Source organism: Somniosus microcephalus, chromosome 27 (genome assembly GCF_052327205.1).
Source record: "Somniosus microcephalus isolate GS21.2 chromosome 27, FLI_Smic_1.0, whole genome shotgun sequence".
Lineage (NCBI taxonomy): Eukaryota > Metazoa > Chordata > Chondrichthyes > Squaliformes > Somniosidae > Somniosus > Somniosus microcephalus.
Genome location: NC_141013.1, coordinates 8,293,785 through 8,307,059, shown reverse-complemented (window position 1 = coordinate 8,307,059; position 13,275 = coordinate 8,293,785). Strand labels below are relative to the sequence as shown.

Genomic DNA, 13,275 nt, shown 5'->3' with positions numbered 1-13,275 from the left:
AGTGCGTTCCAGATCACAACAACTTGCTGTGTAAAAAAATGTTTCCTCATGTCGCCTCTGGTTCTTCTGCCAATCACCTTAAATCTGTGTCCTCTAGTTACTGACCCTTCTGCCACTGGAAACAGTTTCTCCTTATTTACTCTATCAAAACTGTTCATCATTTCGAACACCTCTATCAAATCTCCCCTTAACCATCTCTGCTCTTAGGCGAACAACTCCAGTTTTGAAGAAGGGTTCGACCCGAAACGTCAACTCAAATTTCTGTCCACGGATGTTGCCTGACCTGCTGAGTTTTTCCAGCATTTTCTGTTGTTATTCCAGCTTTTCCAGTCTCTCCACATAATTGAAGTCCCGCATCTCTGGTGCCATTCTAGTAGAGGGAGCTTTACTTTGCATCTGGTTGTGCTGTACCTGATATGAGGTAGGAAGAGTTCCATTCCCCACAACCGTACATATATATATATTTGTAATTTATGTGAGTTGTGGGAAATGGAACATTTATTTCTTGTACATGGTATTTATCCTAAATGAAAGTTACACTTAAAAAAACAATGAGCAGAGACATTTTCACTCAGCTTTTGAAGACTGATCAAATCCTGTATTCTGCTGCTCAATGTGTTTTGAAGCCAAACATCCTTAAGTCGTGCACTTCCTAAACTGTTTAATCATTACTGAATTTGCTAGGCTCGTGATTGTTTAAATTTAATAAAGATGGACCAACTCTTAATTGCAATAGCGAAAGGGAGTACAAACACAAAGCTGTTGTGAAAATAAAAAGGAATTATTGATCTGAACACGGGCTTTAAAATGTACTGGAGAGTTGGTATATGTCCTGCCTGGTGTGGTACGGAGCCACACAGACCAAGATGGACCCAGGTTTGATCCCTGGTCTCTACTGAGTTAGCCGATAACATCCAGAATGGCAGTGAGGTGTTGCAATTGTTCTTAGTGCCCTTACATGCAGAGTCGGGTGGGGAAAGAACAAAAAAAAGGTGCTCTCGCTCTGATCCATGGAAAGTTTGCAAGGGCAAGGAGCAGACCAGGCTTGAATCTGCCAATAGTCACATGCAAATAATAGCCACTTGAGCCACACTGCATGGGTGTCAGACACACTACGGTATCACCGCCTTTAAGAGAGGTGAGCAATTTTAGGCGGGGTGGGGGTGGAGAGAGAAAGAGAAGAAAAAAAAAATCAGAAATGTGGCTATGGTAGCGAGGAAGGTTCGGGTAGGGGACAGGTGGTTTCATCAAATGCATGTGTTTCATACTAACTCTTCAGCTTGTAACAATTGGAGTACTTTAGATGACGCATTGCGGAACTTAAGTGCGTCAGTGTACAGAAAAAAAAATTCAAGATTCATCATTAAAAAGTACATATTTATTACTTTAGCTATTTATTTAGGGTAAGCAAATTAATATGTATTATTAGTAATCCAACCCACATAAAAATTTCCAGCTGTGGATTCTTACATTTACATACAGATAGATTGGGTCTATGTTTTTAATATGAATGCAGTGAGTATTCCGTTACAGCACAACTGCACCCTACAGAATAGGAATTGAATCAGCATGAGATAATCAAGTGTCTCTGATAAAGTATTAGCTGACACATTGATCCAAACATAAGATGCAGGCTTTCTTTGTGACCTAATTCTGTTCTATGCATAGATTCCATTAAATGGCAGCCAGCTTTCGAGAGCTTCTGGAAAATACAATTAATACACCTCAGAGCGGTTGATGCACTGGGTTCAGAGCCGGCCTGAATATTTATATGTAAGTCATCGAGTGTGCTAAAGATAGTTTAACTGAGCTTTTCTTCCAACAGTGGTGAAGCAATCCTCACAAATGTGAATACAATTCAAAATGGTAAATGAAGAGAAGCTTGAAAATTACTAGTGGTCAGTAAGGTTTTGTAAACCTTAAACAGTGCTATTAAATAAAGGAACAGGTAACTGTACTGTCATGTATGATTTTTAAACTACAGGACGAACCTAATCAATGAATCCCAGTCTGTGCTGAGGTATCGGATTTTAGCCAGGGCAGCAAAATAGTTCATACAATTGGTCTCAGCACCCATGGGCTTGTGGGGGAATAAAGAAAGACAACAGCACAGCAAGTTTGGACTCGCTTGCGATGCTCCATAGTTAAATAGTCTGAGAGTGCATGCAAAATGGCAGCTTGGGTAATGTGCTGGAAGGTTACCAGCACGCTTGGAACTGTACCTGAACATAAGTAACCATCTTGACGAGGGGAAAAAAAACTGAGGACGGTGTGGGAGAAGTTAATTTTTTTGAAAGTGCTGCTAATGCAAAACTCCCTCTTTAATTGCAATGACTCAGATAGTGTGAAATCTATGTTCAATGTTCAGATGACAACTCTTCTCAATACTGGGAAGTTACTGCTTCCTAGTCATTCCAGAGGGAAGTGAATTACTGTTCAAAATCATCCGCTGGCAAATTTCAAATTGCTTCATTTGATTTTCTGCTGCATGGGAGCAACACAACAACAATTAAAAGGCCACAACAGCCAAGAGTGTAGTTACAAGATGTCATCACAGCCTGCTGAAGGCATACATCCAAGAAGTGAAAACAACTGTCTTTAAACGAAAATGTTTTGTATTCATTTTTTTCCCCCTTTCTTAAATTTACTCTCCCTCTCTGTTGAGAATGTTGACTCTTGCTGGTGTTCAGCCCCACGGGCACAAGCTGCCCTTAGTACTTCACTGAGTGACCATCCTTCACGTCTGAGCCCAAACACCGACTGTGGGAAGGATATTTGATTGCAGAGAGCATCACAGCTGAGCCGGATATTGTCCAATTCTGAGGTGCCAGCAGAGATTACTAGATGGCAATCAGGAGTGTGAACTCTTTCTGAACCCCTGCCTAGCTGAAAGGCACTGAGGCCAATCACAGCATCCTTACTGCCAGCCCAGCTGACAGCAGGTAACTCAATGCGAACCATTTGAAACCTTCTGGTCTGTATGGCTCAGTGAACTTACTTACTGAACCATTGGGAGAGCAGTTTTGCATTAATTGTTTCCCCCCCCCCCCCCGTATTTTTCCAGCCCGCGACTTCATTAATATTAAATCCTATTTGAACGATGTTGAAATTCAATAGTCAAATCACATGATCCTCATAACCTTTAGCACATGTTATCTTACATAATCTTATAATATTGTAGCGAGTGGTTACGGTACTAGACTAGCAAACCAGAGGTCTTGCCATCCCGTCACAGGAAGTTGTGAAACTGAATTCAATGAATCTGTTAATTTATGGGCTGGCAAACAAACAAAATGTCGTCAAATCCAACTGGTTCACCAATACCACTGGAAGGGAACCTGCCACCCCTAGCCGGTCTGGCCCATATAAGACACTGGTTCACGCTATGTGGTTGATTCTTAATGCCCTCTGAAGTGGCCTAGCATGTCCTCAATTGTACAAACAATTGCTACCCAAGAAGTCAGCCCACCACCTTCTTCGGACAATTAGAGGCAAGGTTACCCACATCCCAAGAACAAAAAAAAAGTAAGCTTTTCAGCTGAGGTTCATAACCGAGACTGGGCCTTGGCATTCTAATGAAATTAAATACTGCACTATTAAATCATTTAAAAAAAAGTTAGAGATAATTATTATGCACCCCTCTTCTCTTGAAGGTGATCGCGGCTCATGTTGAGGTACAGGCTGTTCTCTGGTACATTGTCCAAGTGTGTGAAGGGTCCCACCCAAAATGCCTTTCTCTTTCAAATGCTGATGGTCCTACTGTGCACTTCCAGCGTTTTCTGTTTTTATTTCGGATTTTCAGCATTCTCAGTTTCTTATTATTTCATATATACACAAGTTTTATATCAAAGGCACATCGCATTCAAACTTGGTTTCTGTGCTATGGATATATGTAGGTTGAACCCAAGCTTTGGTGCTACTCACTGAACTCAGGCACCACCCAGTAAAACCACACGTGCATTACTGTTATTTAAACCGGACCCATAAAAGTCGGCTTGAATTTAATCACCACAATGCATCTTTAGTGAAACATCACTCATTTCATAGTGAGCTTAGTGTTTTAAATTGCTTATTTAAGCCTGTGTAGTTTCCCCAATTTCACACTTTTATGATAAATTTCTCCCCTCGAGGTGAAAGGGTCCAGGTTCACAAACGGTGGATTAATCCCCGAATCCCACTGAACAAGAAGCACGCATGCAAACCAGCCTGAATTGAATGGCAATAAAGGGTTTATTTTGGATTGATTCGAACCATTTCAGAGGTGCAAAAATGCTCCCAAATTTCATCATTCTGCCGAGTGAATGAAATTGCATTGCACTTATAAGCTGTGATTTATATTTATGCTCCAGCTCCTCTTAGTAAAGACTGTCTCTTTGCTGAAAAGGGGCTTTACTGCAGAAATGTAATTAACAAACTCACAGAATGTTGCCACTTAAAATGGTCAGAACTACTTGTATTTGAATTATAATGGCTGCCTGCCGCTTGATTAGAGAGAGTGACTTTAAGACAAAAGTGCTAAATACAACAGCAGTTTCAGCTGCTCCAGAGAAGAAACATTGCAAGCAGTATAGACGAGTGTAACAAAAATAACAACAGGAGATAAAGTGAGGAGAGGCACAGTATAATTATTATTTACTAGTTCTGCTGGATGCCACAGATATTCTTAACAGCTTGTTCATTGTCAAATCAACAAACAGTGCTGAATAAATGACCTATTGGGAATTATTCTCCGGCAGCATTCCTCCCCCTTGCTGGATGTCATTTACAATCAGTGAAGGCTGCCTCAAAGCTGACAGCAGCTCCCTGAAAGCCCTGCAGACTCCGGTTCTTTACCAGCGACTCCTGGGTCTATCTTCAAAATGAACATGATAAAATCTTGTGCAATTCTCTATGATTCATAAAGGTCTCTTACTTTGGCTGGTAGAAACCCTATAGGATCCTAAATGGCAGATTGTAAATCCTGTGTTTTATTTATATTTTACATGCAGATCATTTCTATAGTACTACTGCATTAAAAAAAAACAGTGGGCTCGATATGCTGCATTTGTATGAAAAATGCTGCAAAAAAGTTTGATTAAAAAAAAAGTCTTGATGTTGCAGGTAGACTTGACATTAAATCCCTACAATGGCTTTATACAAAAATTGTACTTCTATGTTTTAAAAAGACAAACTATTATATAAATGATTGACCTCTTGATCAGAACTGTCATCTTTGTTGGCACGGAAACACAATGACATAGATTGAGTGCAAAAAGGCTGGGCTGGATATTCTTGTTATCCCACTGAAAATTGGATGGGATAGTGGAGGAAAAGGGGACAAAAATCAAAATCAAGCAGCAAGGCTTACTGCTACATTTCCACTTCAGGTAAATTTCCTCCCCCTGTTGAGACTTCCATTGGCCACCCCTTCCGTGCCTGCTGTATGTAAATGCAAGTGAGTTGCGGGGGGGGGGGTGGGGGGGAGAGAAAGAGAGTGAGGCCGACCTCCCATCTCATTTCCCTCCTGCCTGCCCTTGTTACTGCGTGCTATGAAACATATCAAATGACCTATAGAGATATATTTGTACTAGGTGGTATACAACAGGGTGTAGCCAGAGACAGCTTTAGCAAGGATATATCTTATGAATCTGAACCCAGAAGTTGCTGAGAGTACAGAAAGAGATCGAGAAATTGTATTGAGCATAAATGGGCAAGTCAGATTTCCCATTTTGTTAACACACATTCTAGCAACACTGGTTCCAGAAGTCATGGCTAATGATGCCCATGAACTTCTGCGTACGAGGGACAGGGCATCAGGTGTTCTGCAAGCAGTTGAAGTAGTGCGTGAAGCTTTGTCGATGGTATTATGTAAGAAGTCACACAACACCAGGTTATAGTCCAACAGTTTTATTTGAAATCACAAGCTTTCGGAGCGCTGCTCCTTCGTCAGGTGAAGTGGAGAGATGCATAAAGACACAGCTTATATAGTCAGAGAATAATGCCAGATGATTACAGGTAATCTTTCTAACTGCCATTTATCACACCTCGGCAGAGAGATAATCACAGCAATCAAAGGTGTGAATGGTGTCCAAACAGGTCAGTCAGGAAAACATTACATCAAAGAACAATGAGGTGGGGTCACAAGGGGTCAAATGTTGCAGATGCTGGGGTCTGTATGAAAAACAAAAAACAGACAAAAAAAATCTGGCATTATTCTCTGACTATATAAGCTGTGTCTTTATGCATCTCCCCACTTCACCTGACGAAGGAGCAGCGCTCCGAAAGCTTGTGATTTCAAATAAAACTGTTGGACTATAACCTGGTGTTGTGTGACTTCTTACATTTGTCCACCCCAGTCCAACACCGGCATCTCCACATGATGGTATTATGTGCAGACCTTTTTGGAGTGAAATAAATAGCTGCAATAACACTTGTATTCCAAAAACATCTTCCTCCTGTTGCAGAGGATGGATTCTGGCAGAGAAGAGCAACTTTATCAAGTTCCAATGGGTTGCCTGCCTTTGGACTGTCTCGAGTCAAGAAGCAAAAGATGGGTTTTCTCTTTATTGTACAAAGAAACTGCAAATGCTGGAAATCTGAAGCAGAAACACAAAATGCAGGAAATACACAGCAGGTTAGTCAGCATCCATAAGAAGACGACGAGTTAAGCTTCTGGGTTCTACTTGAAACATTAACTTGTCTTTTCCCTCTAATGGTGCTGATTGACCTGCTGTTTCAGGAATTTCTCTGTAGTTTGCCAAACAAAGCTCCAATATATCAGAAGGCAGATACAATCTTTGCAGAACATGAAAACTGCTGACAGTAACAAACAGTGTCAAATTTTCTTGAGAGTTCCTACTGTTCGGTGAATTTTTGCAACCAACTCTGCCAATTGTCTGCAGATTTATTTCAGATAGGATTACCAAAAAAACAGCATAAATGTTTGTAGTTAGAGCGAGTAGTGATTGGTGGACAATATTGTGGTTCATTTTTGGCATAGTTTTTGCCTTGAAATGACAATACATTCTCTTGTAGTCATTAATTTAAGCATAACTTAAGCTTCTGATTTTAGGTTCAAATCTCAAGCATCAACTGAAAGATAAACTCTAAAATTAGGATTAAACATGGTGAATCCTGGAAATGTCAACTTTGGCATTTTACAGTTCCGGTGTGATGCATGCAGCCACTTTTCCCGTTTGGCACAGGGAGCACTTCATATTCTCGCCATAACAATGGGCGGTATTGCCGTAGAGCGCACCTTTAGTTGCCTATACAACGTACAGATGGTTAAATGAAGTTCAGGGAAGAGAAGGAAGGCACTGAAGAAGTTGCTAATGAGATAAGGCATTCTACTTTTGAAGGCAGTTTTCGGTGCTTATTATCTATTTAAATTATTGTATTCCTTCCAAATTATTTTATTGAAAATTGTTGTACATGTTGGTACTGAAGCTATTCTGCTGATTAAACCCAATTTTCTGATTACAAACATATTGCCTTATTTTTGACTCAAGGCAGAATGGATTTTGCTTGCAGCTGATTTTTTGACCCAAGTTCAAAAAAATCCCAAATATCAGATGGCTTATTCATATTACAGTTGCTCCCACTGGCATATTACAATAAACAAAGTCTATTATGGGACTTTGGCCAGAAAACAAGCAAAACCAAGCATAAACAGAACAAAAAACAACCAATAATCATGAGTGCCCATGTGCTGCATTTAGACACTTAGTGGCACACTGATCACAAGTTTTTCAAAATGTGCTGTGTACAGTATTCCAGAAGGGAAAAGGACACAGCCAGACAACTTTCCAGAGGAAGAGAAGAAGCAATGGAAGGATGACAGGTGCATCAGGCTGCACCAGACATAGACTACACCCATCTGCCAGTACCCTCCATCCACATTTACAGATAGAGGCACAACTTCCTGGCAGTGACCTGCAGAATTAGCTACACAAACCCTGGGGCAGCAGACAGCCAGATGCAGAGCTGTGTGATCTGCTGCAAATACAGATCCAGCCAACATGAACTAGCAGTGGCAGGGGCAGTCAGCTGCACCCTCAATTCTGATTCCTTCACCACCTTTCAGATATGCTGCAATGTTGCCTATGGGGAGGGCTCCTTGGAGTGGCAAGGTGCGTTACACTCCTTGCTACCAGCTCATTCTGTGCCACCTTTATTCCACCAGCTATCAAACACAGGGTTGGAGTGCTGTGCAATCCATCGTTTGGACAGTCTCAGTTTCCTGCCTTCACAATGATTGTGCCAGACAGCCATTTTATTGACCCAAACAACCTTTGTAAAGGCTGAAATATACATTAAAATATTAGCATCATTTGTAAAGGCTACCAATATTTCTGTTCCCATATGTAGCCATTTACCTTTAAGTAGCTGCATCCCTTTAAATGTACCCATCACCTGGTATAATCAGCTCTTTAAGGGCTACTTAACATGATTTTTCAGCTTCCTTCTGGCAAGCCCCCAATGCCAGGCACTGAAAGCTTACCCACAAAATCAGGCAGGGTCATCACACTAAAGGTCAGGCAGGGTGCTAATAACACACTGCTTGACTAACACTGGATTGGAAATTCTGCCCTGTATATGATGCACTTCGAGATGTTTCTGAAGATGTAGTAAGGTGCGATGTAAATGCAAGTCATTCTGTGATCTCTTATTAAAAATACACAAGTAATAATTTCATTAAAATTATCATGTGCTGTTGTGCCTTGCCTGCCTTCTCCATTGTCACCTCTACTCTTCAACTGAATTTTTAAAAATGGATTTTAAAAGGTCAGTGAAAGTGAAAGAGAGAAAAAAATTCTTAAACTGGCACAGTATTCAAATCCATGATGGTAACTGTACACAGGTTTCTGCTTAATCCTGAGTAAAAACAATTCTGGCCATCCATACATCATGATACTGAGTAAAAGCCTATGTCAAATGCTGTGAGGTACCTCCTATTGGGAATAAAACAGAGTATGTGGTTGTACACGTCACCTGTACTGGGTCCTAAACTCACAAGAGATCATTCGGAGAAGAACCCTGCCATTCCGATCACATGCTTTGCTCATGAGCTGATACGATCCAGAAACGTGCCACTGCTTTACATTGCAGTGCCCAGAATTAGTCCCAACAAGAAATCTATCCAAGTGGCGGGTTTATTTTATGTCAGGACTACATCAAAATGCAGATATAGGATCTGCTCATTCATAAGTCACTTGGAGGTCAGAACACAGCAGATGCTTGTCTAAAAGCAAACCATGTTCCCCACTCTACAATAAGCAATAATACCTCATGGATATAAGAACATAAAAATTAGGAGCAGCAGTAGGCCATACAGCCCCGCAAGCCTGCTCCGCCATTCAATAAGATCATGGCTGATCTTCTACCTCAGAATTGGTCGCCTTACCTGAGGAAGGACGTTCTTGCCATGGAAGGAGTGCAGCGAAGATTCACCAGGCTGATATCTGGGATGGCAGGAATGACGTATGACGAGAGATTGTGTCGATTGGGCTTATACTCACTGGAGTTTAGAAGATTGAGAGGGGATCTCATCGAAACCTATAAAATTCTGTCAGGCCTGGACAGACTAGATGCAGGAAGGATGTTTATGATGGCCGGGGAGTCCAGAACTAGGGGTCATAGTCTAAGGATAAGGGGTAAGCCATTTAGGACTGAAATGAGGAGGAATTTCTTCACCCAGAGAGTGGTGAACCTGTGGAATTCTCTGCCACAGAGGGCGGTGGAGGCCAGTTCATTAAATATATTCAAAAAAGAGTTGGATATATTTCTTAAGGCTAAAGGGATCAAGGGATATGGGGAGAAGGCAGGGACAGGGTACTGAATTTGGATGATCAGCCATGATCTCATTGAATGGCGAAGCAGGCTCGAAGGGCCGAATGGCCTACTCCTGCTCCTATCTTCTATGTTTCTATGTTTCTACTTTCCTTCCCGATCCCCACGAGTCCAAAAATCTATCTATGGACTGATACTTCTTAGGTAACTGACAACCAAATAGGTAAATACAATCTATCCAAACATCATAAACTTCTGAAAGTGAAAGAGATGAATTTAAATACAAAGGGACACAAGGCAAAAATTATGTTAGGAGCAAGGGAAGTAAGGTGTACTTTTTACCCAAATGTTGGAATAAAACAAGTGGAAATTACCTATCAAAAAGGGATAGATGTGTTGGGCATAATGGTCATTTCCTGCTCCTAGAAATTCTTAATGCTCTTATGAGATGACTGCTTACTTTGTCAACACATTGAAATGAAAATGAGCTCCTGAATGGCATGTGGAAACATAATTAAACATTTCAGGCCAGCCTGTCAACAGTACAACTGTACTAATTATTTGCTGTAAAAAGGCAAGTCTAATGGCTAGACTAATTGGTGTGTCCCATGTGCAATGTAACATTCCTTTAAATATCTGACTAACCAGAATACCTTCTCCCACCTGAACGTTTGTAGGTTTTAGATGTCAGCACATAATTTGCAACTAGCAAATAACATACCCGGAAGAACATGGAACAATCACCAAAAATTTGCTTTAAACGGATTGAGACATTTTGTTCTCTTGCAAAAGAAAGAACGTATATTTATATAACACCTTATCACTACCAATGAATTACTTTTGAAGCACAGTGAGTCTTGTGTAGGTAAATGTGGCAGCTAATTGCAACAAATGAATTGAATGACCAATTGGTGGTGTTAGTTGCAGTGAGTTGCAGTTTTTAATAAAATGGGGTTAAAACTCTTTTGTGAGCTATCCAATAAGGTTTAAAATCACAACAGTAGTGATATGTTGTCAGGACAACTTAGTACCAAGTCCTTTCAGGTCTCACTAAAATATGAGAATGTTACCTGAAAACCAAATAAGTTTGCAAAGAAAGTGGATGACCTACCATGAGCTCCTCAGGTGCTGGCCTTTCAGTTGGTAACTTTCGCATGCTGTGGTAAACAAACACAGTAATTATTTCATAATCCTTATGAATTCTGAAGTATGATCACAGTTTTATAGAAGAATAAGATTATTGATCAGCATAGTTTTTGGATCCATGCAATCTACAGCTCAGTAAAATCTCCTTTTATAACATCCTGTTGATGTGCTTTTTCATTTTTTTTTTTACCCAGAGTTAGCATTGAGTACTCTCAAGCCATAAGCAGAATTAAAGTTGTTGCTACCCCTTCTTCAAAAGGGCCATTGTCACAGTAATTTCCCAGTAAAAATTTTCATTTCCCACACCAGCCATCCTTGTGGTCTCTGCATTTGGCGCACAATAACCTGGAATGCTTGATGCTGCCTGAAATATTTCCTTTCCACAGGACTAATTTTCATTACCTTAGTGAACACAAAAGACTCACTAACAAAAATATACATGTTGATTTATAAAAAAAGCCTGAAGATCACGTTTTGTGTCTAAGTTGATCTTAGTTAGTTTTCTTCTCCTGTCTTTCTGAGGCCTTATCATGCTGTGCACCAATTCCTGTAGAGGGCAGACATGCAGACACTACTCGAGCGACTGCCAGTGCACCTCTGCAACTAGCTCCAGGAGGTGCACGACAGTGGCCTGAATTAGCTTGCCCTCCATTTTTTCTTTCCAGCCTTGCAATGAATCTGTTGTGACGGTGAACTCAAACGCCTGTCAAATTTTCTAAGTGATCTTGAACTTTTATTATTTTTGTTACACTATTTTTGATTAATTATTTTCTCGAGGGAACAAGGAAAGCATGACTCTCATTGGTCAACGTAGTGTCTGAATGATGTGTGCCATGGAAAAGACCACATCCAGACTTTCTTATACAAAAAGGGGATTTTGTTTAAAGCTATCTAAAGGATTTAAAATGGTAGCATCCTTAATGGCTCAGCTGGCAACAGCACTGCCTTGTGGAAGGGCACTACCTTATAGAAAGACCCAATTTTGATCCCTGCCTTGTGTTAAATTAGCTGACTTGAGCTGAGTTAGCAGTCGGAATACAACAATTGGCTTCAATGCCCGTGGGCTAGGAATATAGGGAAAAGAAAAATCACTAAGACCCCACTCTGATTGATAGTCAATAGCTCCTAAAATATATGTGTGTGTGTATATATATATATATATATATATATATATATGTGCGTGCGTGCAGCATTAGGACAGGAATGGGCTTGGCTGTCATGCCCTTCACAGAAGAGCAGTCTCTATTCAGGCTCACACACAAAAAAATGGCTACTTGGGGGATGCACCAAAATGCTGCTGCCACTTCAGGAGCTACCCCAGCAAGAGAGAAAATTTCAATTGGAAGGGGGGAGAAATTACAAAATTAAAATAAAAAGTTATAGGGCAGGGCAACAGCAATTAGTACAATGAACCATTAAATTGGCTCAAAATTTAAAGAATTTTTTCAAATTTTGAGATTAAAGTTTTACCTCAATCATGAAAATAAAGAAGTTAGTGACGAGTCTATGGCAGTGCAAGCTGTGCATAGTCTGCAAAATGTACTTTCCTCATTCCATACTTTATCTATTTATATAAGAATCCAATATGATGTAAAGCTCCATCCACCCTCCCCCATCAATGCACCACTCCTGGTAAGTGGACAGACTCCTGCACACTGTCAGTACTGCTCTTGAGCTGGCCTCCAGGAGGTTCCAAAGAGCAAGCTGCCATCTTGTATGCTCAGTTCTCACCCTCTCCCAACCACAAGACATGAAATTTACCATGAGAGAAATCACAGGTAAAGTCCTATATTCCACCCTCTCCAGCACAGTGCACCAAAATTCAAGAAAAAAAATAAACACATACGATGAGACCTTTCTCCATATTGAACTAGGAGGAAGAAGAGGAGAAAAAAATTCTGCAGAGCAGTACTGATGGTAGTCAGGAATCAGTCTGCAGTTACAAACTACACTATAGTCCTGGTAAGAAGATTGTGGTGGCAAGCGGCACCCATTTTCTTTCCTCAACGTCCCTCTCTTTAAGATGGGCTATGGTTCCACAGATGCCAGCTGCACTCTGGAACATGCACTAAGTGCCCATTCTTCACATGCAAGCCTGGACAGCAACTAGGGATGGGCAATAAATGCTGGCCTTGCCAACGATGTCCACATCCCAGGAACGAATAATTAAAAAAAAAAGTGTTGGTGGACTAATTGACCATGGGGGAACATCTCGGATGAGCCTGATCCCACCCTCATCTGATGTTTACACACACACACATGTTTTAGAATGGAGGTCACTGTATAGCAATTAGGAGTGGGAACCCAAGCAGAATTTTTCCCCCTCCTTAGCCTGGGGACACAGGAACCAACTGTCTT

At 40.8% G+C, this 13,275-nt stretch overlaps 1 protein-coding gene across 19 annotated transcripts in view; it reads right to left on the bottom strand.

Moving 5' to 3' along the window:
• map2k5 (mitogen-activated protein kinase kinase 5) overlaps positions 1–13,275 on the bottom strand; it is a 284,907-nt gene that overhangs the window by 36,756 nt on the left and 234,876 nt on the right. For 16 of the 19 annotated variants that reach the window (XR_015073772.1, XM_085968445.1, XM_085968444.1 and 13 more), the window contains one exon: positions 10,883–10,928. The exons of 2 other annotated variants lie outside the window; for them this stretch is intronic. Coding sequence is in view for 16 of the 17 variants with exons in the window: in XM_085968445.1 (XP_085824571.1) it covers positions 10,883–10,928 (46 nt within the window). In the remaining variant the exon portion in view is untranslated. Of the gene's footprint in view, positions 1–5,988; positions 6,151–10,882; positions 10,929–13,275 lie in introns of those variants that run through there. One more of the 19 variants, XM_085968453.1, reaches the window with a different exon arrangement.